General features: G+C 49.8%; 11 protein-coding genes across 11 annotated transcripts; 7 read left to right on the top strand and 4 right to left on the bottom strand.

Moving 5' to 3' along the window:
* Positions 1-160: 160 nt before the first annotated feature.
* Positions 161-958, bottom strand: T069G_02747 (deoC/LacD family aldolase domain-containing protein; the record flags this gene model as incomplete). The annotated part of the gene is made up of 1 exon (XM_056169957.1): positions 161-958. One exon carries the CDS (start codon positions 956-958, stop codon positions 161-163), a length of 798 nt encoding a protein of 265 aa, XP_056030849.1.
* A 1694-nt stretch (positions 959-2652) lies between these two features.
* T069G_02746 (uncharacterized protein) lies at positions 2653-4315 on the top strand (the record flags this gene model as incomplete). The annotated part of the gene is made up of 3 exons (XM_056169956.1): positions 2653-3106; positions 3198-3917; positions 3990-4315. 3 exons carry the CDS (start codon positions 2653-2655, stop codon positions 4313-4315), a joined length of 1500 nt encoding a protein of 499 aa, XP_056030848.1.
* A 1781-nt stretch (positions 4316-6096) lies between these two features.
* On the top strand, positions 6097-6612 carry T069G_02745 (uncharacterized protein; the record flags this gene model as incomplete). Its single annotated transcript, XM_056169955.1, has 1 exon — positions 6097-6612. The coding sequence occupies one exon, from the start codon at positions 6097-6099 to the stop codon at positions 6610-6612; it is 516 nt and encodes a 171-aa protein (XP_056030847.1).
* Positions 6613-7099: 487 nt separating this feature from the next.
* Positions 7100-7511, top strand: T069G_02744 (MIOREX complex component 7 domain-containing protein; the record flags this gene model as incomplete). The annotated part of the gene is made up of 3 exons (XM_056169954.1): positions 7100-7162; positions 7218-7335; positions 7396-7511. 3 exons carry the CDS (start codon positions 7100-7102, stop codon positions 7509-7511), a joined length of 297 nt encoding a protein of 98 aa, XP_056030846.1.
* A 1072-nt stretch (positions 7512-8583) lies between these two features.
* On the bottom strand, positions 8584-10826 carry T069G_02743 (fungal specific transcription factor domain-containing protein; the record flags this gene model as incomplete). The annotated part of the gene is made up of 4 exons (XM_056169953.1): positions 8584-9269; positions 9324-10480; positions 10551-10642; positions 10713-10826. The coding sequence occupies 4 exons, from the start codon at positions 10824-10826 to the stop codon at positions 8584-8586; spliced, it is 2049 nt and encodes a 682-aa protein (XP_056030845.1).
* Positions 10827-12185: 1359 nt separating this feature from the next.
* T069G_02742 (uncharacterized protein) lies at positions 12186-12880 on the top strand (the record flags this gene model as incomplete). The annotated part of the gene is made up of 2 exons (XM_056169952.1): positions 12186-12370; positions 12427-12880. 2 exons carry the CDS (start codon positions 12186-12188, stop codon positions 12878-12880), a joined length of 639 nt encoding a protein of 212 aa, XP_056030844.1.
* A 1005-nt stretch (positions 12881-13885) lies between these two features.
* T069G_02741 (uncharacterized protein) lies at positions 13886-15961 on the top strand (the record flags this gene model as incomplete). The annotated part of the gene is made up of 1 exon (XM_056169951.1): positions 13886-15961. One exon carries the CDS (start codon positions 13886-13888, stop codon positions 15959-15961), a length of 2076 nt encoding a protein of 691 aa, XP_056030843.1.
* A 526-nt stretch (positions 15962-16487) lies between these two features.
* On the bottom strand, positions 16488-18302 carry T069G_02740 (uncharacterized protein; the record flags this gene model as incomplete). Its single annotated transcript, XM_056169950.1, has 1 exon — positions 16488-18302. One exon carries the CDS (start codon positions 18300-18302, stop codon positions 16488-16490), a length of 1815 nt encoding a protein of 604 aa, XP_056030842.1.
* An 869-nt stretch (positions 18303-19171) lies between these two features.
* On the top strand, positions 19172-19912 carry T069G_02739 (mpv17 / PMP22 family domain-containing protein; the record flags this gene model as incomplete). The annotated part of the gene is made up of 2 exons (XM_056169949.1): positions 19172-19461; positions 19522-19912. 2 exons carry the CDS (start codon positions 19172-19174, stop codon positions 19910-19912), a joined length of 681 nt encoding a protein of 226 aa, XP_056030841.1.
* A 247-nt stretch (positions 19913-20159) lies between these two features.
* Positions 20160-21620, bottom strand: T069G_02738 (cytochrome p450 domain-containing protein; the record flags this gene model as incomplete). The annotated part of the gene is made up of 3 exons (XM_056169948.1): positions 20160-20864; positions 20927-21478; positions 21543-21620. 3 exons carry the CDS (start codon positions 21618-21620, stop codon positions 20160-20162), a joined length of 1335 nt encoding a protein of 444 aa, XP_056030840.1.
* A 2335-nt stretch (positions 21621-23955) lies between these two features.
* T069G_02737 (major facilitator superfamily domain-containing protein) lies at positions 23956-25969 on the top strand (the record flags this gene model as incomplete). The annotated part of the gene is made up of 6 exons (XM_056169947.1): positions 23956-24605; positions 24665-24719; positions 24778-24837; positions 24894-25223; positions 25278-25422; positions 25476-25969. The coding sequence occupies 6 exons, from the start codon at positions 23956-23958 to the stop codon at positions 25967-25969; spliced, it is 1734 nt and encodes a 577-aa protein (XP_056030839.1).
* Between the last annotated feature and the right edge of the window lie 237 nt (positions 25970-26206).

Here is a 26206-nt window from a genome sequence, read left to right as displayed (position 1 = left end):
AAGGGGAAGAGAAATAAGAAGCTAAAAGGAATATGAAAGTCTTGCATACATATCATGCGGAGCTGCGCCTGGTGCTATTTTACTCTTTTTTAATAGATAATTATGTTTCTCTACTCCGATACTTGTCAAACTTGACACAGCGCTCAAACTTGCGGTGGCATCAATAGGCTCCATCCTGCAGACTTGGAGGGACCTTGACCTCAACTTCAACTTCAACCTCACCGATGCCTCTCGCTCCGGCTTCTTCCAGGATTGCCTCGGTAGCGCTGGCACCAATTCTCGTTACTCCAAGCGACACGACATAGATTAGCTCATCTAGAGTTCTGACACCGCCTGCAGCCTTGATCTGCACATTTGGGCCAGCATGTTTCCTCATGAGCCTGAGGTGATGCGGTGTAGCGCCCCGGTAGCTATAAAACCCATTGGGCTGCTTCACGAATCCATAGCCCGTGCTCGTCTTGACAAACGCCACGCCCAAGTCTGTACAAATCTGACAAAGCTTGACGATGTGCTCGTCCTGCAAGAAGTCGTTTTCGAAAATGACCTTTAGAATGGCGCCCTTTGCGGTGACGAGGCGGTTGACGGCCTCGACCTCGTGCTCGACATAGGCCCAGTCGCCGCCGAGGGCCTTGCCGACGTTGATGACCATGTCGATCTCGGTGGCGCCGGAGGAGACGGCCTCGGCGGCCTCTGTGATCTTGACGGAGGCGGAGGAGGAGCCGTGGGGGAAGCCGACGACGGTGCAGACGCGGACGGGGGAGTCGGCGAGGAGGGAGCGGGCGAGGGGCACGGCGTAGGGCTTTACGCAGGCGGAGGCGACGGAGGCGGAGCGGGCGAGGAGCAGGCCGGACCGGAGGTCGGCGTCGGAGAGGGTGGGGTGGAGGAGGGAGTGGTCGATGAGCTGGGCGATTTGGGGGAGGGAGATTTTGAGGGTTGGGGGAGGGTTGGTTAGGGTCATGATGGATGGCACTTATACGGGGGTGGTGTTGAGATTACGGGTGAGAGATGAGATGCTTATACTGGGATGGTGTGAGTGAGAGAGAGCCTTTCACGATGAGATCGAGAATGAGAAACATAACATCAGACGAGAAGAGAGAGAGCTATTAGGCTCTATTAGGCTATAATCTTTTTGGAGAACCCAAGCGGAGGAGGATGGTGTGGCTGATGAGGGGGTGGGAGCACCGGCGGGATGCGGATTGGAGTAAGTTGGTCGTGGCTGGAGTGTGGGGAGCGGATTTGCCTAAAATAGACATGCCGGCGAATTATTGTCGTCAGGGTAATGGCTAATTTCCCGTCGAGTAATTATGGGAGTGCTATTTAGTTTGGCGATGTGGCATGAGAGGGATAGTAGTCGAGGGTTGAGGCTCTTAGGGTTGGAACATGCCCAATATAAGAAGGTTCTTGGTAAGCTTTTTTTTGGACTCATGGTATATGATGTTTAGAGAAAAAAATGAGTTGAAAAAAAATGCCGGGATGTATTTACGGAGTTTTATAACGGAGTTTTAGATGTATAAGAGCCCTGCTCTCTCCCGCTCCTCCCAATGTTTGACTTGAAGACTTCACGATATCTCGGAGATGAGGAAGCAAGACATCTCGTGTCAGTCAAATCCACAACAGGGCGCCCGTCGACAACAAGTTCCCTTTTTTGGAGACGTTTCATTCTTGCCTGAAAGCGGCCATTGCAGCTCTCGCCTGCACCGAACTTTCTAAAATCTCATCATGCAACGACACAATGGAACGTCAAAGAAGCATTCTTTTAGGCTATATCACGTAGCTCGCTGTCCATGTGACCGGATGACTATGCTAGAAACACCACGAGGCCCGGGAATCTTCGTCTTTAACACAGATGACGCCATGGAGAAGTCGGCAGCTCGTCATTTTTTACAAAGGTCCTTCCCCTCCCCCCTTCGAAAACGATTTTTAATAAATAAATTCGGGTATACGCACCAATTTCAGAAGAACTCATGTGATCATGTTTCGAATTGGAAATCCGTGTCGGCTGGAAGGATGGAGTTTTTGCTTTTTCGTTACACGGCTGCTGGGTACGGCAGACGAGGAAGAAAAAAAGGGGGGGACGAAAACACTCGGTCATAACTTGACATTGGCCAGCGATGGCAATGACTTTGTAACGTTCCAGAATTGGTGATATAGTGCAAGAAGCTAATGGATTGATTCTTTCTAGCTAAACGGGTTGGATTAGATGGAGAATACGTTACTTTTTTCTTCTTCAAGTTTTTTGTAAGCGGAAACGACGGGCCTCCTCACCACCCCCATCTTTCGCGTCTTAGACGCAATCCAACCATGTCTCAGCCCGCCCCAAGACAGCACCACCGCCATTCCGCCCTCGACTACAATCTCGATCAGGCCACAGCAAATAGAAAAAAAGGATCCAGTTTGCTGTTTGGTATCGTGTAGCGTCGGGGAAGATAGAGTTTACGTGGCTGAGGCGGGGCGCGGACCACCCCAAAACAGCAACACCGACGCCTTTAGCCCATCAATATAAATAGTATGATGACAATCTTGCTTTGTCGGTAGTCGTTTGTTGGTTCATCTTGGCTCAGGTTGAGTGATTCCATCATTTTCTGTGCTGAAAAGCTTTTGTTGCGACCCTAGTCTTTCGTGGTGTACGAGAAAAAAAAGTCCCCTATCAAGATGCTGCGCTCAAGCTTCATCAAGGCCTCTCCCGTCCTGCCCCGTCTGCACCGCTGCCTCGCGACGGTGCAGACGCCAAAACCGGCTCCAAAGAGGACAGGGGATATTTCGGACTCTTTTGTCTCGCTGTCGGGCGTGGAGCAGGCGCCGCTGCCGGACCGCTTCAGACAGCTCAAGTTGGAGCTCGTCAGGGGTCGTGAGAAGGAGATTGCGGCGAGCTGGACGAGATTGCTGCGGACGCTGCGGAGGGAAAACGAGGTTATTGCGCAAAAAGGCCCTGCAGTTATTCCCCAAGTAGAGTTTTCTGACTTAAACTACGGGCTGGATAATAAAGTCAAGGAGGAGATCAAGAAGAGGGGGGTGGTGGTCGTACATGGTGTAATCCCCGAGGGCGAGGCGCGGGAATACAAGGCCCGCGTGGAAGAATATGTCCAGCAAAACCCACACACAAGAGGTAAGGTTTCTCTCTCTCTCTCTCTCTCACTCATATATATCGTATTAGTTGTTGAAGGGGATAAGACGTGAAAGCTAATGGTCAAGGGCAGCTTTCCCAGCTCACGATCCACAGGTGTATGAGCTATACTGGTCTGAGCCACAGATTCAAGCTCGATCACACCCATCTATGCTTAAAGTACAAAAGCATCTCATGGCAGACTTTTGGCACACTTCATCGCCGAGTGCCCAGATATCCCTCGACATCCCCCTATCCTATGCTGACAGGCTTCGCATTCGCCAGCCCGGCGATGCAGCCTTTGCACTCGGCCCTCACATCGACGGCGGCAGCGTCGAGCGCTGGGAAAAGGACGGGTACGGACGTGGCCATGTATACGATAGAGTGTTTGAAGGCAGATGGGAAAAGTATGATGCCTGGGATGCTTCCGGCAGAATCGATGCCGTCAACGACCTTCACAACGGCCTAGGAGCATGCAGTGCTTTTAGGGCATGGCAAGGCTGGGTCTCTATGAGCCAAGTAGCACCTGAAGAAGGTACTCTGTTGACATATCCTTTGATGCTGTCGACTGCGTACACGCTTCTGAGGCCATTCTTTACACCCCTTGACGCCACCAAGAAGGGGGATGCCTTCTTGGACGAGAAGAACTGGACATTCACTGGCGATGCTGATATGACCAGCGACCTTCAAGGCGCACATCCAGGACATGGACAAGAGCTCAATGATGAGCTCCATCCTCACTTGGAGCTTTCAAGGACCATGACACATGTACCCGAGATCAAACCCGGGGCCTTTGTGGCATGGCATTGTGACAGTAAGTCTTTCTTTTCCTCTTTCACGTTCTTTAACATCAGGCTTCGGACACAAATACTAATACAACTTTTAGCCATCCATGCCGTCGACAAAGTTCACAAGGGACAATCCGATTCGAGCGTTCTCTACATTCCCGTATGCCCGGTCACAGAGCTCAACGCACAATACCTCGTCAGACAGCGCCAGGCCTTCCTGGATGGCACACCAGGACCCGACTTCCCAGGCGGCGATGGTGAATCAAAACACATCGGCCGCCCGACAGAGGACATGGTGCGGCGATGGGTCAATCCCGAGGGCCGACGGGCAATGGGCTTGGATAAGCTGGTTGCGAGTCCTTCGGCCCTGCCTGGAGCGAGAGAGGTGGTGGACAGGTTTAACGCGACTTTGGGGCTGATTTGAGAGAGAGAGTTTAATTTTCATGTAACTTTTTTGGATTGGCGTGAGGATTGGATTTGCTGTGTGCGCAAGTGGCTTCCTTTTGGTCCCATGGCATTGGTTGGCAATGATGTTTGAAAGCGAAGGCGAGTGGAGGATGAGACTGGACTGTACACTATCCGGGAAGCATTTGTAATATGAAGCGTGTCTCGCATCGAGCGGCGTAGCGTCGTGAACTAGCAAGATCTAGTTTCTGCTTGATCTGATGTCCGGCTTATTGATCAGTAATACAAATGAAAGAAAAAGCGAAACAGGAGAGGCAGGATATGGAAGCAACACTGTGCAGTGCTGTGCAGTCTTGTGCTGTGTTGGATCGCTCGACACCATGTCAGCGCGGACGGTGATGAGATACTCCTGAATCCCGTTCGAGGGTTTCGTCTCGCATTTTTTTGTCTTTCAATTTCTAAGCTGAAATGTTGGCTGAGTAAAAGTCGTCATTGTTTGCTGATGTCTCAGCTGCGTTGTAATCAAAATCTTGAATCCTTCAGCTTTGTGTGACACGAGAGGATTCTTTCGATCGAATCCTTCTGCAGGTAGACAGACAGGGAACCGTGTTGGTCAATGCAAAGTCCTTTGAGCGTTGCACTTTCTACTTTTGCGCGGATCTATTTGTCATTCAATTGATCATGGAGATGGAGATTGCATATATCTAGCCGCGAGGTGGTAATACGGTGCTGACTGGATGGCCGAGTGCCGAGAGCTATTCTGCCATGGTCCAGCGCACCGTTGTCCACTTTGGGAAAAGGAAACAAGGGAAGAAAAAAAAAGGAAAAAGAGACGAGAAACGACGAGCCGGTGCGGAGAGACAGAGTCATGGGTCACTCAATTGGCCCTCATCCCTTGTCCCTTGTCGTATGTGCTTGTGTTGGGGGAGTGCAGAGTAGATGCAGATGGCCAGATTCTTGTAAAAGCTGCCCCCCTTCGGGCCGTCGGCCTCGCTCGCACTGGCTCGGCCTGCCGTGAAACCTCATAATCCCGGTCAAGTGAGCATGAACTGGCACTACTGTATGTACGAGTATTCACACAATGCACAACAACAGCTCACCAGTGATCCACAACGGCTGAGACATGCCCTCCCCTGTGACATGAGGGATTGACAATGACACGCCGCTTTGATTTGACCGCTCTCTGGCTGGACTGAACGCGGGAGTGGCTTCGATGCGATTCTAATTAGTAATCCAGCGTCGTGTTGCGTTGCGGGCCTTTCAGCCTCAATTCTGGCCAACAGCTAATGGAGGATCCCTAGCAACCTAGGAGGATCCCCTCGGATATCCGTCTGTGGGGAGTTGGAAGAGGAGAGGGAGGGGGGTCAGTGGCTCGTGGATACTCGTACGGGGACCCATTGAGTCAAGCCGCAGTTGCGAGAGAAGCGGAGCGAGAGGAGACGGAGGCGGAATGCGGAATTCGAGCGAGACGGTGACAGACTATCGTGAGTCTCAGATCAGGGTAGTAGCGGTTTGTAGTTAGTTCGACTGAAGGATAGGCGGAGACCACCTGCTAATTCAGGAGAGGGACATTAACGTTGTACGTTATATTCCCGAATTGATGTGCGGCATAGTGTATAGTCTAAGTTGAATACGCTCGGAGTAAACGACCAAGGTTCAATAATATTGATATATATACCCCAGGCCACTCCCTCTCCGGATTGCGAGATTCAAGTTGCCAATTGCCTCATCATATCCCACATCCTCTCTCTTCCAAACCAACTTAGTCCTACCAATCAAACCAAGTCCTAATCATTCAAGATGAGCTACTCTCTCTACGACGCCTCCATTCCCCTGGCCAAGAGCGCCCTCAAGTCTCTCACCAACATCCTCAAGCTGGGCGAGGCCTCGCCCAATGCCGCCACTCTCCTCGCCGCTCGCATCCACCCCGACATGCTGCCACTCGTCTTCCAGGTCAAGATGGTCACCGACACCTCAACCAAGATCGTCGCCCGTCTGACCGGCGCCGAGCCTCACACCTGGGAGGGCGAGGTTGAGACCTTTGCCGACTGCTACGCCCGCATCGCCAAGGCTGAGGAGATACTCGCCACTGCCGACAAGGACGTCATCAACCAGCGCCAGAACGAGATCGTCACCCTTGGAATGGGCTCTGCTGGAACTTTCGAAATGCCCGGCTCCAGCTACCTCAACGGCTATGTTTTGCCCAACCTCTTCTTTCACCTCTCCACCGCTTACAACATTATGCGCAAGGAGGGTGTTCCCCTGGGCAAGCAGGCCTACCTTGAGTCCTTCATTGGCCAATACCTTAAGCAGTAAAAGAAGAAGAGAAAAGGAAAAAAGGAGAATGGATATCAGAAATTGATGGAGGGAGGAGTAACGACAAACTGGACTCGTTGAAATGAGCTGAAAAAAGTTCTATGTTTTATTCAATGAGCGCTGTTAAACCAATACCCTATGGATCCTCCTTTGCAAAAGAAGGAGACGGCAATGTATGAGCAGAAAAAGTGAATTAAATCACAACTTATCTTTTTCCATAAGAAGAAGCACAATTGTCCTTGCTTGATATTGCAGCCGTAATACGTGTATTTGTGTATAATTTAAAAGTGAGGTTGATAAAATCCTCCGCCCGTCTGTCAGCAAGGTACGTACATGCAGCTTTACCTCAGCATCGCCGTCGCGACAAATCTCTACACCAGTAAAGGTACCTCTCCAACTATTATTAAGCCAAACCTCCTCTCAATTCCTCCCGCCACCAACAAGAGCCACGAACTTCCTCCTCCGGCAACATCAGCAGGAAAACACAATGTCGCCGTACTTGTTCGCGCTTCGGCTCATCCAGGCTTTTGAGGATCGAATCATCGACACTGTAAGTGCTCTTGGACTGGCGCACGACTCCTCTCTCGACTATCGCTCACGCACAGCTCCAGATCCTCCGCCAGCCGGGTTTTCATAGAGCTGTTGGCCGCATCCACCGCGCAATCAACGAGAAGCAGCATGGCCGAAATCCGCACGAGCCGCTAGCGCCGGGAGAAGCTACAGGTACGATGGCGAGTTTTGTAGCACGAGAGTAGAGACCAGGCTGACGAGAACTGTCTATAGCGGATCCGAATCCGGGAGGCCGAGCGGATGGATTTTTCAAACATTTCATCGGCGAGCTGAAGAATCAGGCTCGTGGCAAACCAACCGACATCACCACCAAGCCGCCTACGAAGTGAAGCGATCCTCACCTCGAGCTCGAAGCGAAATCCCAATTTACGCCCGTCACGACTGCGATGAAATACCGGTACAGATGAAGAAGCCGTTGGCCTTTAGCTGTGAGAGGACAGCTACGCCGAATACCTCGCAACCGCACATTGTCGGGCGAACACCGAAACGAAACGCCGCACATCGACCCTCGCCACTCCGAGCATCAAGCGCACTTGATGGTAATGGGCATAGTTAACCCTTCTCTTGAGGTGTACATAACATCACCGGGCTAGCACGATGCCACATCATTGTGTGCATCTCACCTTGGAAGATACAAGAAGAGAAGGGTGGAAATATTGGTACTTGTTGCTGTATATACCCAAACATCACACACTGCGTGGAACATGTCCGCATTATACAAGCTTCAGCGATGACAAGACGAGCAGAATATGTCAATGTTGATATGAGTCATGATTTTGATACCCTGAATAAAAGGCACACATCTTTTACATATCCATAGATCTCTCCCTTAAGTGATCACTAATAATGCCTTGCCTGTAGAATGCTGCGAAATCGAATCTCTTCTCCATGATGGGCATAGGCTCTTTGTCTAGCTCTATAGTGGCCAATAGCACAGCCGCTTTCAACAACAAGCATCCATCCGATATGGTGTAGTGGCTAACATCGCTCGCTCTCATCCTTCGAGTGCCGAGCAGCCCTGGGTTCGATTCCCAGTATCGGAGATTCATTTTTTGCTACATCGTTATAACATCACTCTTGTTCTGCACATAATTTCCCTTTCTTTTTCTTTTCTTTTCTTTTTTGGTATGCTTTTTACTAAGTGCTCTTGATAAAATGCATACATTGTCCTTTGAATAGTGCTACGTATATAAGCATCCGTTATCTAACACTCAAACTATGTGGTATAGACCAGTTGGTAATGTTATCCCAAGTCAGCCATGAGAATGGTCTGTCCAGTCATATAGCGGCTGAAATCGCCTGGTATCTATCAGCCAAAATCGATACCTGCGCTTCTCTAAATACAAAAGCGGTTACGTATAAAAGCTATGCGCATTCGATCTAATCCTATCACAACCATCCTCATGCTGCAAACTGGCCCCAGTCTCCCCAATTAGGCGGAAGACCAATATCGAGATTTGCTTCCAGGGCATCTTCCACGGCATCCAGGTTAAAGTTGGGATCGATATGCCCAAACACATCCTGGCCTGAAATCGCGTCAATGACGGAAAAGTCAATGACATTCTCAAAACCCAGGTTAGAATTCATGGTCACGGGGTCCCCCGATGGTGTAGGACCCAGATCTTGAGTGGCTGGTGCATCTTGATCATCCACTACAGGCTTTGGCGGTATCTCAGCTGGCTGAGGACTGAGCTCCTTAGCCAGCGTGTTGGCTGCTCGCTCCATTTCTCTTAGGACGCCCTCTCCAAGCCCACCGACGACTCGGGCGCTCCAGTAATGTTCGCTATAAGACCGAAGGAGATCACAGTTTCTTTTAAAGGCGTTCATTGCCCGCGTGCGAAACATTGGCAATCGGCTGTGCCTCATCTTTCGGTACTCGACGCTTAGGGCGAGCGACACTGCGTAGGGAATAAACGGAAGGGAGCTTAGGCAGTCTCTTGGTACTGCGCACGCGATGCGCTCGGCTGCTAGTGAACGGCGGGCATTGGCAGATGGCGGTGGCAATGTCGAGGCTGCGATGATTGTTCCTGGCCGAGGAAGCCGGCACGATAGAATTATGACGGCATGATAAAATGTTTCAATGGTAGCTAGTAAGTTGGTCAGAAATATAGCCACACATAGTTCGTCTGTGAAGAGCTTACCAATGAGAGACGTTGGGACTTTCAGGGCGTCTGCGTCCACAATCATTGCTTCGAGAACAGGGAGATCAATGTATGCGACTTTATCAAAGCCAGACACTTGCGCACTAGGGCCAGGGCGATACAGCTCCACCACCTTATCCAACCACTGTGCCACGGATAGCAGAAGTCGGAAGGCAGGCTGGCGTTTCTTGATACAAGCGTCGAGATCCGCCCCAATATCTCTCTCATGGATCAGACACGGCCGTCCATACATGGCGGCATTTATTCTGTCTAGCGCCCAAACTGCGCAAAAGAGATTTTCCAAGTCACCAAAATTCGGTCCATCATATCGGAGAAGGTGTAAACCCAAGGTTTGGATGTGGTGAATTGCTCTACCCCCAAGCTGAGCCGGTAGATCGGATTCTTCAGCGCATGTAGGCTGAGTATAGAGGGATAGCATGGTGAGCGCTTGTATGTGTACCACTCTATCGGGAATAATACTTGTCTCCAAAATGGCACGGACCGAGGAGGATAAGGCGCTGGAGAATTCGGAGGGCCGCAGTGGACTGGGGCCTTTATTCTTAAGACGCAAATATGGAGTCATCTGGGGATCAGAGCCGGCTGCCAAACAAGCAAGTTGTCGTAGCACGATGCTGGACGGGTTGTCTGTAGGCCCATTGAGGGCAGCCTCGGGGATGACGGGAAAGATGGGGTGAACTCTCTGCAAAAACACTGCTTTCAATCGGGCATAGTCCTCTTCAGGGGGCAGACAGGATAAGCAATGCTCTCGTACAAACGGGAGCATAAAGCTGTCCATGACAGGTGGAGGGCGTGAGGTGATGAACTGGGACGGCTGTCCAGTAGTAGCCGCTGGAAACCATATGCCCACGTCTCCTTTCTGTGATGAGGCACGGGTCACGCTCGGAACTGCTGCCTCCATGAACATGCCCTCTGGGTTCAAGTCGCCCACAAAGCGTGACGACTGCGGTCGCGCAGCAATATCCTGCGCAATCTGTGCTGCAGGTGTATTTGCTTGCGTTTCGCCATGGCCGAAGGCTCCTGGAAGGGGTCGCCGTGAGACAGGTGATGGATGAGTGTTCAGACCAGTTCTGCCGGCCGGTGTCGCGGCGTCCTCTCCGCCAGGCTGCCTCATGCGGACTGAAGGCGTGAGAGATGATCTAGAAGTACCAGGTCTTGTCCTAGCGTTAGAAATTTGGCAAACTTGGGGGTGATACAGCAAGGCCTCACGAGGATTGAGAAGGTGACGTTTCCAGCAGGCCTTTGTGGTCTTCGAGGGAAGCGTCATCAACCATGGCATCTTCCGCATGGTTGCATTTTCGCTTCAACGCCGTTAGCAAGCCGTAAGTCTAAGCATCTGGCAAAGGTGACAGGAGTCAGGCATCACGATACCTTCTTGCGCCTGCACGACAGACAGGCCTGCTGGACCTGTCGTCGTTTCACGGGCAAACCGCCGCGGGCGGGATCTGACGCGACGAACTTTACTTTGCGTGCCGGCACGGCCATGGCGACATTGCCTTGGTGAGCAGGTTGAGAATGGATCATTCGGCACCTGGAAGCGCCGTCATCTTCTGGCTTCTCAGGATGGCGGGCTGAGCCAGAGGAGGCAGAATGAGCAAAGGATTTGATCAGTCTGAAGCAAAAGAAGCATGACAGACGGGTATGAACTTGGCCGTATTATGGGGTCCAGTCCGATCGGTGGTAACCCGGAGGAATCAGCTGGAGCATTAGGGACGCTGGACAGTGCTAAGCGATTAGTGGCCGTTAGCAGGCGCTACAGGGCTCCTTAGCCGCCTGCTATTGTCCCGTCCTGGGTGGCTCGGTCAGCTAAAATTGGAAGCGAAAGCTTGGGCCGTGGACGGCATTTGTTACGTTACGGCCCATCCATGCGTATTAATCATAGGATCCATGGATATCAAATCATCCATACCGACTTGATCGTAAATGCCCATCTCGCCGTTCGGCAATCTTGGGCACTTATCTGCGCATGCAGCCTTATCTCTGTAAAAGGTACGAGGATGTACATGTTCCCACCCATGCTAAGCCCTGCAGCAGATGTACATGTACCTGCGCTGGCCACTGAGCTTAAGTGGACAAGGCGTCAAATGGACATGCACGTATTAGTCATTGATCAATCTCAACATGACATTTCACATCAACATGAATCCTTCAGACAAACATACCGAAGACGCTCCGTGCTGGACAATCCCAAGTGCATATTCATTGCCTTCTCCTGCATGATCTTGTGAGTCATCTCCATGACCGCCTTCACTTCACACTCAATCACGTACTTGTATATTGTTGTGATGGAAGTCATGAATTCCTCATTCACGCACCAGTTGGCGCAGTTGTAAGATATGGCGCCAAGTATCATGTACGAGAATCACTGATGTCTGGTGCTATCATCAATCCCAAGATCTGAAAAATCTTGACAATCACCATGGTATTATTTGACAAAGTGACCGAATGACAAACCCATGTGATTGATGGCAATCTGGTCACTGTATGACCTTCACCCTTTCAACACCACTGGGGATGCAAGCAGCTTCTAATGACCGTCATCACAGTCACTTTCAAAGGCGTGATTATCAGCTGTGCAATCTGGTCTTGTTGCGGTAACCTTCTCATATTTGCTTCTTATATTTGTCCGGTTGTCTTGTTTATGCACCGTTAGACGTGATAATGTGACTCCATGATAGAGCCAATTGATGGGATGATGTCCTTGCATATTGCTACTAATTCCTTGTAGAATCACTCCATCTGTATATAAGTATGCGAGTTCCTTACGGCCAGGTGCATCTGTAAGTAATGCACTTTGTCCTTCACGATTACAAGGACATCATAGTCCAACCAAGATATTTCACCATGATGCCGCTATTTGATATCACTTACCTTGTGCAGCAAAACAGACAGGCTGCTGCTGCGCATGAGGCACCAATGCCACCATCCGCTCCTCGGCGCTCTAATACGCGATCTATGGATGACCAACAGTCAAATAACGCTCAGGAGCAGTACTATCAATTGCACCGAGAACCTACCCAGAGGCCTTGGTATTATCGGAAACGGATGCTCCCATTTGCAATCGCCATGACAGTGTTCTCCACAGTCCTGAGTTGCGTGATGCTGGCAGTGACATTGACACGAAAGTCCATCTTTATGATAAAGTCGCACCCAACGAAGACGATAACACTGTCCGCGATAACCATGACAACACACTCTACTGTAAAAACCAGTACTCTGCAGAACAGGCCGAATTTGATGACTATATCGAGCGGCCCTCCCCTATCATTGACCACAAAGCTGAGCGCGCCGCCGCCCGTGACTACATTAACGTAACCACTGCTGCATTACCTACTGCAAGTTCAGCGGCTCTGATCTTATCATTACCGAATTTTGCTCTGGCTTTTATATTGGTACTGTCGTACCTGGACTCCCTGGCAATTTGCGGCTCGGGAGGTCGGAAGGTGCCACAAGTGACGACTGATATACCTTCAATTTCAACACTTTTACTGAACGTCACGGGGTCGGAGATTGAAGAGGATAGTTCCATGGCGTTATGAGTCAATAGTCTTACGATAAAAGATCATAAAATGGTGTATGCGAATACCGGCAGCAATGTTATGGTGTTTCGACTGGATGCCGATGGGTAGCCTTGGAAGGTCGATGGAATTGTCAACATGACCATTTCTGAGACTAATTAGTAGAGATGAATGATGGTCTTGATCTTCATTTATTTTTCTTCATAATTGCAAATTCGGCTTCCAGTAGGTTGTTTTTGTCTTTGTGGCGAGAAGAAAACCCACGTGCATGCCGTGTCAACAACAACAATACACTTGTGCTGGTCTATAACTAGTGGATGATCAGCTAGCATTGTCTTACATGATATCCATTGTTTGGCTCATACCTACCAACTACTCTCCCCACACTCAGATACGCGTTGGTTACGTTCTGCTCGCCCTTGACTTCGAGGGGTCTGTTGATAGCTGGATGAGAAGTAGCGCTTTACAAAAAGACGCGACAGTGCTTGTGTACTACTAGGTAGAGAATATTGGCTGCTTCCATCTCTTTATCTCTTTATTCTAGTATCTACTACTATCGCTACATTTTTATAATAAAAGCCGCCGCTATCTATGGTCTAAGACATGCAGCCCTCGATAAATGCCCAAATCATTGGAAGAGAGGCTCTGCCGGAGATGGTGGGGCCGGCTGTCCGATGTATTCGGGCGCTAATCCCCAGCAGGCAAAATGTAAACAAAAGCTGCCCGAGTCGAGCATGGGTTGATGCAAGGGCTACACGCATGTATGCGCGTCCAAGGCTGTGATAGGAGAGGGGCAAGTCTCTGACGCGGTTTAGGCCGTGTGTGGGTGTTGTGTGTACAATAGGCCTGTTTACATATCTTGAATATTAGTGGTAGAAGCCAAGATTCTCGGCTGGGCTTATCTATATGCTCTAACATCCGTTCACACGGCTCGTCTTGATTCATATCCTCGTACTATTTCAAAAAAGAAAGGTCTTCTTGAAGTAAAAAGAGAAAAGAAACCAATACATCTAACAATTCACCGATATGGAAGAGCTGGACCTTCCTATTGCGTTACGCCGCAGCCGACGATGCTGTGCGCGCACACCTATAAAATCGGAGGTGCCTCCCGGTGTTTTGACGCCTCCAGAGACTCCCAGGAGAAAGAGAGGAGTTCGGCTATCTGATCCGGGCTCTTCTATACTCTCAAGCGGCCTTACGCCAATGGTGCGGCGCACATACCTTGCGACTCCGAAAAGTCGACGGTCAGCCGCCCACATTAGAAGTCCCAGCTCAGCCCCGCGACAGAGCCGGCATACGGCTCTCAATCTTCATCAGACAGTTGATGGTCGTGTTGAACGTCGGATGCGACGCAATGGCCTCCGCGATTTACTTCACAAATTTGAACAGGAGAAGCGGCGCAAAGAACAGGCAGCTCAGGCACAGATTGCACAGCTCAAGGCTGACGTCAGGGCCAGAGACAATGAGATTTATGACTTACAGAATGCAACGGTCATCATGGACACAGAGAGGGTATGGGCCCTAGAACGGCAAGTTGAAGAGCTCAAAGACGAGCTTTCGAGGAACTCGGTTAAAGAGGGAGTGACTCAGTATTATAGCTGGGCGAAGTCATCAAGTGATGCCTCAAAAGATGATTTAATGGATACGGCTCGAGACGAGGATCATTTCGGTGACAGCACCATGTTACAGTTGCAGGCCAGCACACCGGCAAGGGGAAGATCCTTGTTCATGACTCCTCCTGCAACAAGTCCACGCATGCCTGCATCTCCATGCTTTCGGGCTACTTCACCAACACCCTCCTCTCGCGATACTCCGTTGTGTTATCCGGAACCGGATAAGCAGTTACTTGAAGAGGAGATTGCATCATTGCATTTTGAAGTGCACAGATTGACGGCAACTTTGGATTCATATCATGCTCTTGGTGCGCGCATTGGCGATGCGTTATCAGATGGCCCTCCGGAGAGAAGCATAGCCTTTTCTACCCTTGAGGCTGTTGAGAGTCAGATCCAGTTACTGCTACAAACCATGTCCGAGAGGGCAGCAGCAGCTTCGCATCTCACGTCTGCCATTAGCGAGTTGGGATTTTCCGGCGAGGATGCTAGCGAAATGGTGTTATCGCTCGCGGCTGGCTTTCGCGCTGCTCGTATCGAGCTAGAGTATCTCACACCGGGAGAAATTCCCTTGCCGCTCACTTCTCGTGGCGCTCAAGTCCTGGATCTTTTGTTGATGCGTCTGAGAGAGTTGACAAAGAAGTCCAAGGAAGATGACGAGTCAATTAGCGAGTACCATGAGATTGAGCAATCCCTACGCAAACAACTTGACTCACGAGTCTCTGTCATGGATGAGCTCAATGAGAAAATCGCGGGGGTATACCGCATGCTCGACGAGAAAGACAACCGTGTCAGAGAGCTTGAAGCTGGCAATGGCCGACTCAAAAGCGCGGTTGACGGCTATGTTCGTGATATCGCAGAGCTTGAAAAGCTCGTGGCACGCATGGAGAAGGAGCACAGAGAATTTACGAATACGCATACTTCTCGGCGAAAGTCGAATGATGATTTAATCTTAGCTAAAGATACTATCATCGCCGAACTGGAAGCCAAAATTGAAGACGCAGTCGCTCAAACCGCAGAGCTTCTCAAAGAAATGAGCGCTACCGAAGTTTCTCTGACCAGACAAACGGCTGCCATGAGCAGACAGCATAGAACGGCCCTTGCACTTCGGGATGCTCGAGTCTCCGAGCTGCGATGCGATATTGGCAGAGTCAACGATTCGCTACAACTTGCGCAAGATACCATTCACGCTCTTCGGATAGAGAACAGCGAGATGAAGAGTCAGATGGAAGAAGAGAGGAGAAAGGCCAAACACGCCATGGATTCGATGAAGGAGGAGCTGCAAAGAGTCTTGCGATTGAGCCAGAGTTTCCTTCGTGAGCCTAGCAGTGATCCGAGCAACGGGTATGGTAGTAATGAACCCGATACGCTTCGGACGGTTGTGCATTCGGGAGGATACTTGGAAAACTTGCGGCGGAGAGGGAGTAGGGGTTTGAGGAGGAGATATGACAGTGGTCTGGAGTTTCTCAATGAAGATGGTGTGGACATTTAAAGCGGATGAGTTTGCACAGCGATATATCAACTTACAAGGGATGCATGTCTGGCGTTTACATGTTCTTTAAAGTTATTCTTTTAATGAGAAAAATGTTTCTCACTCTTGTTTCACGTGTTGAACTTGATCTACCTAATGAAACTTGATCACCACTCATTCTATCGGCTCTACTCGCAGGTAGTTACTACGGTTTGCAAACCGTCAATACCTCGCTGTCCATGTCACAAATCTGGCAAGCATTAAGAAGGATATATTAGAGTAGAGACATCAACTTTCATAAAATTTCATCCATCATATAACATTAGATACCTATGAAGAAAGCAAATACTTAACCAGTAGATCATTGTTCGCTATGCGGCTTGCTGAGGCTGTGTGTCGTAGTGTGAAAACGTGCTAAACGGAGTCAAGAGCAAATGCATAGAGAGACGCGGTACAAGCTCCCCCCAAACAGCGAGAGAACCCAAACCCAAAAATGAATGCCAACTTTTCCTTCTCGTCAACTAACCCCGTTCAGGGCGTGTTCCCCTTATTTGTTAAACTTCCAATTGGGCGTGTAATCCGGATGCAGCTCCAAATCTAGGACCAGGGCTCGGAACAGTTCGATGGGCATGAAGTTGGCCTTGAGGAACGCGTCATTGAAGTCCTTCTCAGACATGGCATTGCTCTCTAAAATTTCCCGGCGCAGCTCAAACAGCTGCAGTGCACCGAGCATGTAACCGGCCTGGTAAAGAGGGCCGTAATCGCCGTTGAACGACCTTCTGACTTCACCTTCGGCAGTGGACCTTTCGTGGCCAACCCATTCAACCAACAGATCAATGCATTCTTGGGGAGACATGAGTCCGAGATGGAACTTGAGAGAGAAGATGATGCGGGCGCAGCGGTGCATGCGCCAGAACATGGTGCCGATGCGGTCTTCGGGCGTCTCGAAGAAGTCGCCGCGCTCCCAGAAGACGTACTCCCAGTACATGGCCCAGCCCTCAATGCTGAATGGCGTGGTGAAGATCTGCCTGTGGCTGTTGTGTCGCTCGCTCATGTAGAGCTGGAGGCGATGGCCTGGGATCATCTCGTGAAACGCGGTTGCGCGGGCAAAGTGCCTGTTGTTGCCGCGCATCACCATCTTCTTCAGCTCATGGGGCATATCGGCAGTTGGGTAGGCAACCATGATGAGAGGTCCGCCCAGGAAGAATGGTGCGACCTTTTGCATCTCGGGGCTCATCATGGTCATGCGAGACACTTCCTCCGCCAACGGCGGGACAGTAACTAGATCATGCTCCTTGACAAAAGCGGCACCCTCGCGGACGAGCTTCTTCACAAAGCTTGTTTGCTCGCCGGGAGGGACGGCGTGCTTCTTGACAGAGTCGAGAGCCTTCTTCCAGTTGTCGCCATAGCCAAGCTCCTCAGAGGCTGCCTTCATCTGCAACTCACAGTAGTGGAATTGTTCTTTGGCTAGAGTGATGAGCTCTTCGGGCGAGTAGGGAATCATCTCGGCCTCCAACTCAGCCAGCAAGGCCTCTCTGCCAAGAGGCTCGCCGATGATATCGCCAGTCTCTCCCTGGTGCATTCCCGCCAACTTGTTCTGGATGAGCGGGATGAATTGTGACATTGCAGAGTCGGCTTCCTTCCACGGGGCGGTAGCCCACCAGTCGAACATGGGATCGTACGATGAATAAAAGTTGAAGAATTCCTGGAGATGGCCTCGCAGCTCTGTGACCACCTTGGAAGCTCTGAAAGCAGCCGTCTTGCTAATCTTGATTCTGTCATTCTCAATGCCGTCCTTGACCTGGTTGACCAGCCTTGCAATGTCGTCGAGTTGCTGGGCGACCCGCTCATTCGACAGGGGGTCGACGTCTCGGCGAGCTTCGCACAGCGTTGTGATGAGCTGTGCAAAGGGAATCAAGCGTTGGATCTCCTTGTTGGCCTCCTTCTGGGCATACAATTGATGGTTCTTGCGCCTGAGGAAGTTGCGGAGAAGCAAAAAGTCGATCTTGTCCGACTGGTTGAGGGCTTCAAAGTCGAGACTGAATAGGGACTTGAGCTCATCTGAAAAGTAGCGGCGCAGCCGTTCGTGACGGCCGGGAGAGACGGAGATGCTGTAAAAGACTTCGAGCTCCTCGACGTCGACTCTGATCCTCCTCACGCGATCAGGCAGCGATTCGGACGTGACAGTTTGTGCTGGCTTTGGCAACGCGACCCAAAGGTCGTCCATCTTGATGTTACCGCCACTTGGGCTGGTACCGCCACTTGCACTCGACACGCCGCTGCCATCGAGAGACGGGTCAATGGACGGCGCAGTCGACTGGATTGTCGACTGGGCCGTCTCAACCTGACTGGTATCACTCATGATGAAAAGCTTCCTAATCAGTAATAATCAAATTGGAATGGAGTCTTCGTGTTGAACAATGGGCAGCTCGTTGCTGTAAGCTCCACGCTAGGGAGTTACTACTTTTACGGTGAGGGGAGAAGCTTTTGCAGTGGGAAAAGAAAGCTCCTGACATTGTACCGTTGATACGCGCGAATCTAGTTTAGTGGTTCTGTACGTGTTTATGCCGGGCATAATGTCGAGTTGCATAAAATAGTGTACGGCTTGTCTCCGTAATGCTCCGGCTTCTTGCGAGTCGGCAATAACTCAGCCGACAACGGACTGTCCATGATAGCGAGGGCACAGTTGGCAGCATCTTGGCGATGGGGGTTTGAAGGAATCAAAAACCTTCCAAAAGGGAGGAGATTTAGGTTTTGTAACAGTGAAACGTTAATACGAAACAAATGAGAAACTGGCAACCTTCTCTAAACAAACGGTATCGCCGAAAGGCCAATTTCCGATCAGCCACAGCTCGCCATTCCCTCACGGTCCGAGAATTGCCTAAAACGGCTTACAAATGACTTGTGCCGAAAGCCGGTGCCGACGCCTTATCATGTACTAGCAGAGAAAAAGGCGTGGGTTTGATTTGATAATAGTTGGTGCTCTGACTCTGTCTGACAGGATGGAAATGAAACTTTTCAAAACCGTGATACACCATAGAATATCTGTTTCACGAAGAGGAGGAAGAGGAAAACAGCCGGAGAAGTAAATACGAGAAAAAAAGAAAAATGGCATCAACCCCTTTTCGCTCGATTCTGCGGCGTCAGCTCCAGTTAGCGTATCGCCCGCGACCCCAGTTCCGCGCCCAGTCATCTACACCAAATTCATCCCAGACTCAGGTACAGGGCAAAATGTCACCAGAGACAGCAAGCAGCAGCTTGCCTACAGTCTCACCATCAGCACAAAATGTTGTTGCGCCGATTCCCATATGGCAGCGCCTGGGGCCGGTAACTCGTGTTGCTCAAGCGTATGCACGATCTCAGAAGAAAAGGCCTTATGTGACTCAGACCATAAGCACCATTTTCATCTTCTTCAGCGCCGACATTGTCGCTCAGAGCATGAATGATGATGACTACGATCCTGTACGGACGGTGCGAAACGTCTTCATCGGGGCGGGTACTGCCATTCCAGCATATAAATGGTGAGAAAATTACATTGCAACTTGGGGAGAATATCAATGCTGACGGCTCTCCGTCTATAGGTTCCAGTTTCTCGCCAAAAACTTCAATTACTCATCTCGTGCAGCGTCTCTGGGAGTCAAAATCGTCATGAACCAGCTTCTTTTTGCCACTTATATGAATGTCTACTTCTTCAGCATGCAAGCCCTTCTCACCGGCGAGGGTATCAACGGCGCTGTTCAGCGTGTTAGAGACACCCTGCTCACAAGCTGGATCAATTCATGCAAAGTATGGCCTTTTGTTATGGCATTCAACCTTTCCTATGTGCCTCTGGAATACCGAGCCCTCTTTGCTGGAATGATCAACCTCGGATGGCAGGCCTATCTGAGTCTTTTAAACAGGTGGGCAGAGCTCCGCCAGGCTGAAGCTGCACAGATGGCTATTCAACCTGCGGCGATTGCTCAAGTGGCATGATGTTATGGCATGCATAGGACTAGAATGATTTCATGTGTTTATAAAGGGCGATGGGGGATAAAAGGTTTAGAGCTTGAATTAGACGGCAGGCACTGTTTTGCGAAAATAGTTGGACTTTATTCTTGATTTGAATCAATGTATTTCATATTTGACATCCTGCAATTATATGTTCTAGAAGTATGAATTGCCGTAGTACAAAAGGCGGCGCAATTAAAAAAAGATAACCCCAGTCTACCCATCATCCCCCTCATACTTTTGCAAGTTTGACGTAACAGTCCTTTGGTAGATTTACAAAACATTCGTGAATGTCCGGACTGTTCAACGGCCCATCTAATAGCTGGAACTCAAAGTTCCATATTAACAATGTCATTACTGTTCGTAACTTCATATATGCCAGTCTTTTCCCAAAGCACTGCCTAGGCCCAGCCGAGAAGATGAGAGTTGGGCCTGCATTCGGGTCAAAGACTTCTTCTTCGCTTCCATCAGCACTCTTGACCAGCTTGAGCCACCTCTCCGGCTTGAATTCGGATACATCGTCTTCCCAGCAGGGAACTCGGTCTTTGGACTCTTGTGACTCTGGAGAACGCAGCGACTCGGGAATTGGTAAAGCTGGCTCGGTCAGGGACGGGCCGGTAACCGTTAAGATGACATCGGCGCCCTTTGGAATCGGATACCCGAGGATTTGCGTATCGCAAGTTGCCGTTCGGGCGATGAGTGTCGCGACAGAACCACAACGGAGGGCTTCTTCCATGACGGCGTCCAGATAAGGTATCGACGTTCCGCAAATCTCTTCCATCGTTGGAAACCGAGAGTCGCGGTAAGCGTCGGAGTGAGCCTGTCGCAGGGCATCGCGAAGGCGAGCCTGGACGGACTGGTAGGTTGACATGAACTTTACCCACCACGAGAGGCTGGCGGCCGTGGTATCGTGACCACCGAGGAGATATCCAAGAATCTATTTAAAGCTGCATTAGCATTACTCCATCACTCAGACAGATCCTAATGTGTATGTCTTACCTCATCTCGAATTGCAGGCGAGTAGTAATCCGGCAATCGGTCAGCCTCCTTGGCAGCATTCATCTCTCGCCATAATAGCTGATCAAGTGCGCTCCTGCATCCTTCTGCACCAGCTGAAGTAAGTCTCGGTAGACTCCGAGCTATCTGTCGTTTTACCAAGGCTCTTCTATTCCACTGGGCTCGTGCATGTTTTGGTTTGAGTAACGCGAGAAATTGCGAAAAGGTGGGAAACGGACTCGCTTGAGCTATGGACACCATTTTGGGGATGTCAAGAAGAGCCTCCAGCTCCGGTATGGCTCGAGCTTGAGAGAAATAGACTGGTCCATCCTCCATCGATGAAAAGGTGGGATTGGTCGACTGCACATGAGCAATTTCATGTCGTAGCGCAGACTTTGTATCTTCCATACCAAAAGCGACACCGCATATCATGTCGAGAGTCGCTGAGTAGAAGTCATTTCCTGCCTCAAAAGGGCCGCCATGAGCCTTGAATGCCTTCAGGTTCCACAGAGCAACAAGAGCAGTGGCTTTCTCATATACGGGAGGCGCTGAGACCTATCATACTGTTAATCTATAATTCCCGAAGCGCGCATACAGCATTTTGTTAGTTGAGACGAACCTTGTTGAGAAACTTTGGTGTCATGAGGTCGCGAACAAGTTTCTTGTTGAACTTGAATTGAGGATCCGCAGTTGGCATTGCGAAATGGAAATTCGGAGTCACAACGCCAAGCAACTCTCTATTCCTTACTCCTCTGTCAAACTCCTTTGACCGGCGTGAACAAATGTCCATGACTTCTCGATAGTCGGACACGATGATTGTCGGTGTGCGGAACGGAAACAGAAAGACTTGAGAAACCGGCGATCCATGTTCCCGAGGCTGACTCCATACCCATTGCCGACGGTATCGTACACTTTTCATAAGAGGAATATCCCCAAAGAGTCTCTTGGCGGACTCATGGTTATATGGAATACCTGGTAACGGCCTTGGCAGCGCGGCCAGGTAGAGCGTATAGATCAAGATTAGGGCGATCGACCCCTCGATGAGAATCCAAAGCCAAGCCATAATACCGATATACTACTAGTTGCCAGCATGCCAATACCAGGTGCCAGGTAGATGGTTAGTGAATTTTTAATAAATAAGTCGGCAGTGGACGGCCAAGACATAATAATAAAAAGCAACTGCCGGATTGGACTAAAGAGAGTATCCAGTTTTGGCAGCCGGGGTCTAAATAGGCGAAAGGACTTGAACGTACGACGGTCTAATTAGGATCGACAAATGCATTGAAAAATGCGGACAAGGCCCAACGCTTACAAGCTCGATTAAAATGCACTTTTCGGCTGTTCGGCAAGAGATCCAGTATTGGCAGTTGACACGAGCACGGGCCAAACTGAAGTCTGATCAATTGCTCAAGCCGTCTCTGTGTGATCCACAGCAACGGGCCGTCCTTTTCCACGGAGTAGAAGCCTTTTTTTCTCCTCTCTCTCTTCGACAGAAATAGTAATTGAACTTGACAACTTGTGTGTGTTACAGGGGCTTTTCTTCATTTGTAGCTTTATTTTGCTGCATGTCTTGCATCTCTGTCACGTGGCGAGAGGTTTCGAAAGTGTTCAGCCCCAAATGTAGGGAGGCTCGAATTGAGATTCTAGTCTTGTTTGCGCGCGTACTGTTTGCCGACGGAACGTTGATATGTAATGCAACCTGATGGACAAACAAAACTAGAACGCATGCACTAGCGGATTGGATCATTGTGTTGGCCATTATCTTTCTCTACAAGCGGTGCAACTGTTCGTTAGTCGACCCTTGTAAGATGAGTGAAACCACAAAAGAGCGGCGGACATTGAACTGCTTTGGAATCGAGCACTCATGTAGCACATACGGATTTTTATCCGCTGATACTACGGGGTACTCGTATCCATATAATTGCATACATGTAGAACCGATTGCCAAAATAGCATTTTATTCTCTATTGTTAATAGACGTTTCTCGTCTTCGTTGCTTGAGACTCATTACCAAGTGCAGTGTATGAACATTTGAACCCTGGTTAGCAGGGCAGCAGGGCTGCTCAGATTGGCTGATGAGAGCAACACAAACATGATGTGATTTATTTTAGGGGATTCAAGAGCAAACAACTGATCGATAATAAGCCATCCAATCTATCTAGTAGCATTTGTACTCTATAACCCGATTTTAACCTGCATGCACACACACGGACGTGTACACGCCACTACCAATGCCAAGGTGGGAAAATCACCAATTGCAAAGTCACTACAGGTCTAGATAAAGGATGAACAGTTTATGATGCATGTTTCGGAACACGGCATCTGTTGTTACAAGCCATGCTTATCTTGTGATACTTTGGAATTGATATGAAGCCTCAATGTTACGTGCGCTCCGGTTGTGTACATGTGGTGCATGTTGTGCATGCATCCTGCGGTCGAATCCTTAGAACGTTGCGGCTTGGAAGCTCAATGACATCAAATCCAGTCTCAATCCCCTGATTCCACTACTAAGATAAGATGATGTGCATAAGAGCATCTTGTCCACATGTTCTCATCAGCTCACTTTCTTTTCTATCAAGCGAAATTGCCAGCAGAGGTAAACAACTAACATCACACCCCTTAAAATGTCCAGGCCGAGGTACAAACATGGACATTTAATGACTTTAATGCAAATATCCATGTTCAAAAAATCAGCGGCAATCTGCAGTAGCATCGCAGGCCTGGAAAAAACAACCCGATGCCGCTAAACCAGAGCCCTGTCAGCCAACCGTCCAGCGCCTAAAGAGGCCTAGATCCAGCGACAAAGTGCCAGGCACGGGACAGTAAGACGTCATCGGACCCCCTAAAGCTGACATCCCAAAATCGAAGCTTGAGCATTTCCGGTGCAACACCAGCGGCGGCGTCGGACCTCGTGACGGTTCATTTCTCTGCCAACCTTGAATACCTCGGTCTGTCTTGACACAAGGCTCAGCCTCGTCTCGGCAAGGCTATCAAAAGACATCCTCGATGCCCAAGGACTCGCTGCCGCCGCCATGCTCTCCAAGCTCTTCTCCACGGCGGTAAAACTCGCCCTGCCGTCAACGCAAGCATCAGCGTCAGCGTCGTCGTATCCATACCGACCCTTGAGCCAAGATGACGATGACGAGAACCCAAACGATGACGAGAGGCCGGATGAGCCCTCCCAAGTATCTGATGCGCAGTCCAAGGTTCATCGAGATGCGGCGGCCATGATGCTCATCAAACTTGGCCGTTCACCAGACGAACTCATCACCGTTTCTCCGGCCGACGATGCCCGTATCCTTCGTCGCATCGACCTCGCCCTTCTTCCGCTCATGCTATCCGTGTACTTTCTACAGGCCCTCGACAAGGCTACACTGTCATATGCGTCCATTTTCGGCCTCATCGACGACACGGATTTGGTGGGCGACGAGTTCTCGTGGCTGGGTAGCATTGTTTACTTGGCGCAGCTCATCATGCAGCTGCCCTTGGCATGGGCCTTGGTCAAGCTACCGATCGGAAAATTTACAAGTACCATGGTTCTTGCATGGGGAATCACCTTGACCGGAATGACATGGGCGCATACCTTTGGACAACTCATGGCCGCTCGTTTCTTTTTGGGTGCTTTTGAAGCTTGTGTTGGGCCAGCCTTTGTTGCTATAACCCAGATGTGGTGGAGGCGAAGGTGCGCTATTGTCTTCAAGCCTCCTATCTGTCACTGGTGGAGTTAACCTTTTGTCGCAGAGAGCAAACAATGAGAATTGGGTCTTGGTATTGCATGAACGGTTTGACCTGGGTGGTGAGTTGACTATGGCTTTCGATTATTATTTATTGGCTACTGACTAAGGAATGTGTAGTTTGGAAGTCTCATCACTTATGGACTCGCCAGTATAGAGTCCAGCATGAAGCCTTATCAGGTACAAATCGCATCTCGAGTTTTACTCTGTTCATACATACGCTAACGTTGTCCAAGATCATTTTTCTTTTCTTTGGTGCCGTCACAGTTGCGGTATCTGGCGCCATGTTCTTTTGGATGCCAGATTCTCCTACTGAAGCAAAGTTTCTCAGCGATGAAGACAAAATCCTTGCTATAGAGCGACTTCGAAACAACCAGATGGGGGTCATGTCGCGAGAATGGAGAATCGCTCACTTCTTCGAGACCTTGCGAGATCCCAAAACTTGGCTGTGGGTAATCATGATATTTTGCATCTCGGTACCTTCAAATGGTATATCAACGTTTGGACCTCTCATTATCAAGTCGTTTGTGACGGACCCCTACAGAACGATATTGTTCAACGTTCCAGTGGGGTTGTCGCATGTCTTGGTCGTTTCCTTGAGTGCGTACGCATCGATGAAGTGGAAGCTCAAGGGGCCAGTTATTGCTCTCCTGTGTATCCCTCCGATCATCGGATTTTCGATTTTGCTGCACTATCCACACGATATTGAGCATAGAGGAATTTTGCTTGCTGGATATTTTTGTCTTTCCACATTCACAGGCATCAGTAAGTGTTCTTTCGAACTCGTAATCACGCCCTTCGTAACTAACGCTTGACAGCACCGCTCCTCTACTCATGGTCTGCACAGAATACAGCTGGAGATACCAAACGTAAATGTACTTCGGCACTGGTGTTTATTGGTTCGTCTGCTGGAAATATCGTCGGGCCCTTGCTTTTCACACCCGATGAAGCTCCGTCGTATTCAAGAGGCTTACGAGCAAACATTGTGTTCTTCGCCATGGTTGTTTTATTCGTTGGCATTACGTCTCTCTACCTGAAATTTCTCAATTCCGATCATGCTAAGCGAAGAGTGGCTTTAGGAAAGAGTGCAGTTATTCTAGACATGAGTTTGGAGACGGCAGAAGAGGTAGAGCGCATGGAGGCGTTGGAGCAAGCGATGCGAGAAGGAACTCAAAGACTTTCTGAAGAAAACGGAGATACCCGCCTAGGAGGCGATGAAGAGAACGGAGTGCAGCCGGATGATGTTAAAGGACGAAAGGCTTTTGCGGACATTACTGACCTCGAGAATGAGGACTTTGTCTTTGTGTTTTAAACTGTATTGAGTCGGCGCTGGATACCCAATCATCATTTACGGCCTTTTAGGTTACATTGTTAATTCAGAAGCCCGCTCGAAATGTGACCAATTAGATCAGAAAACCACGCTCTACAAGCGATGGTCATTCGTACAAAGAACCATTAATATATCTAGGCTGATTCTGAATCGGCCTTGGGATGTACCTGATGACCGTGGTCGTAATGGATTGGACCATCCCGAGCACCTTGAATAGCC

Source organism: Trichoderma breve, chromosome 2 (assembly GCF_028502605.1).
Source record: "Trichoderma breve strain T069 chromosome 2, whole genome shotgun sequence".
Classification (NCBI taxonomy): domain Eukaryota; kingdom Fungi; phylum Ascomycota; class Sordariomycetes; order Hypocreales; family Hypocreaceae; genus Trichoderma; species Trichoderma breve.
This window is presented reverse-complemented; position numbering and strand designations above follow the sequence as displayed.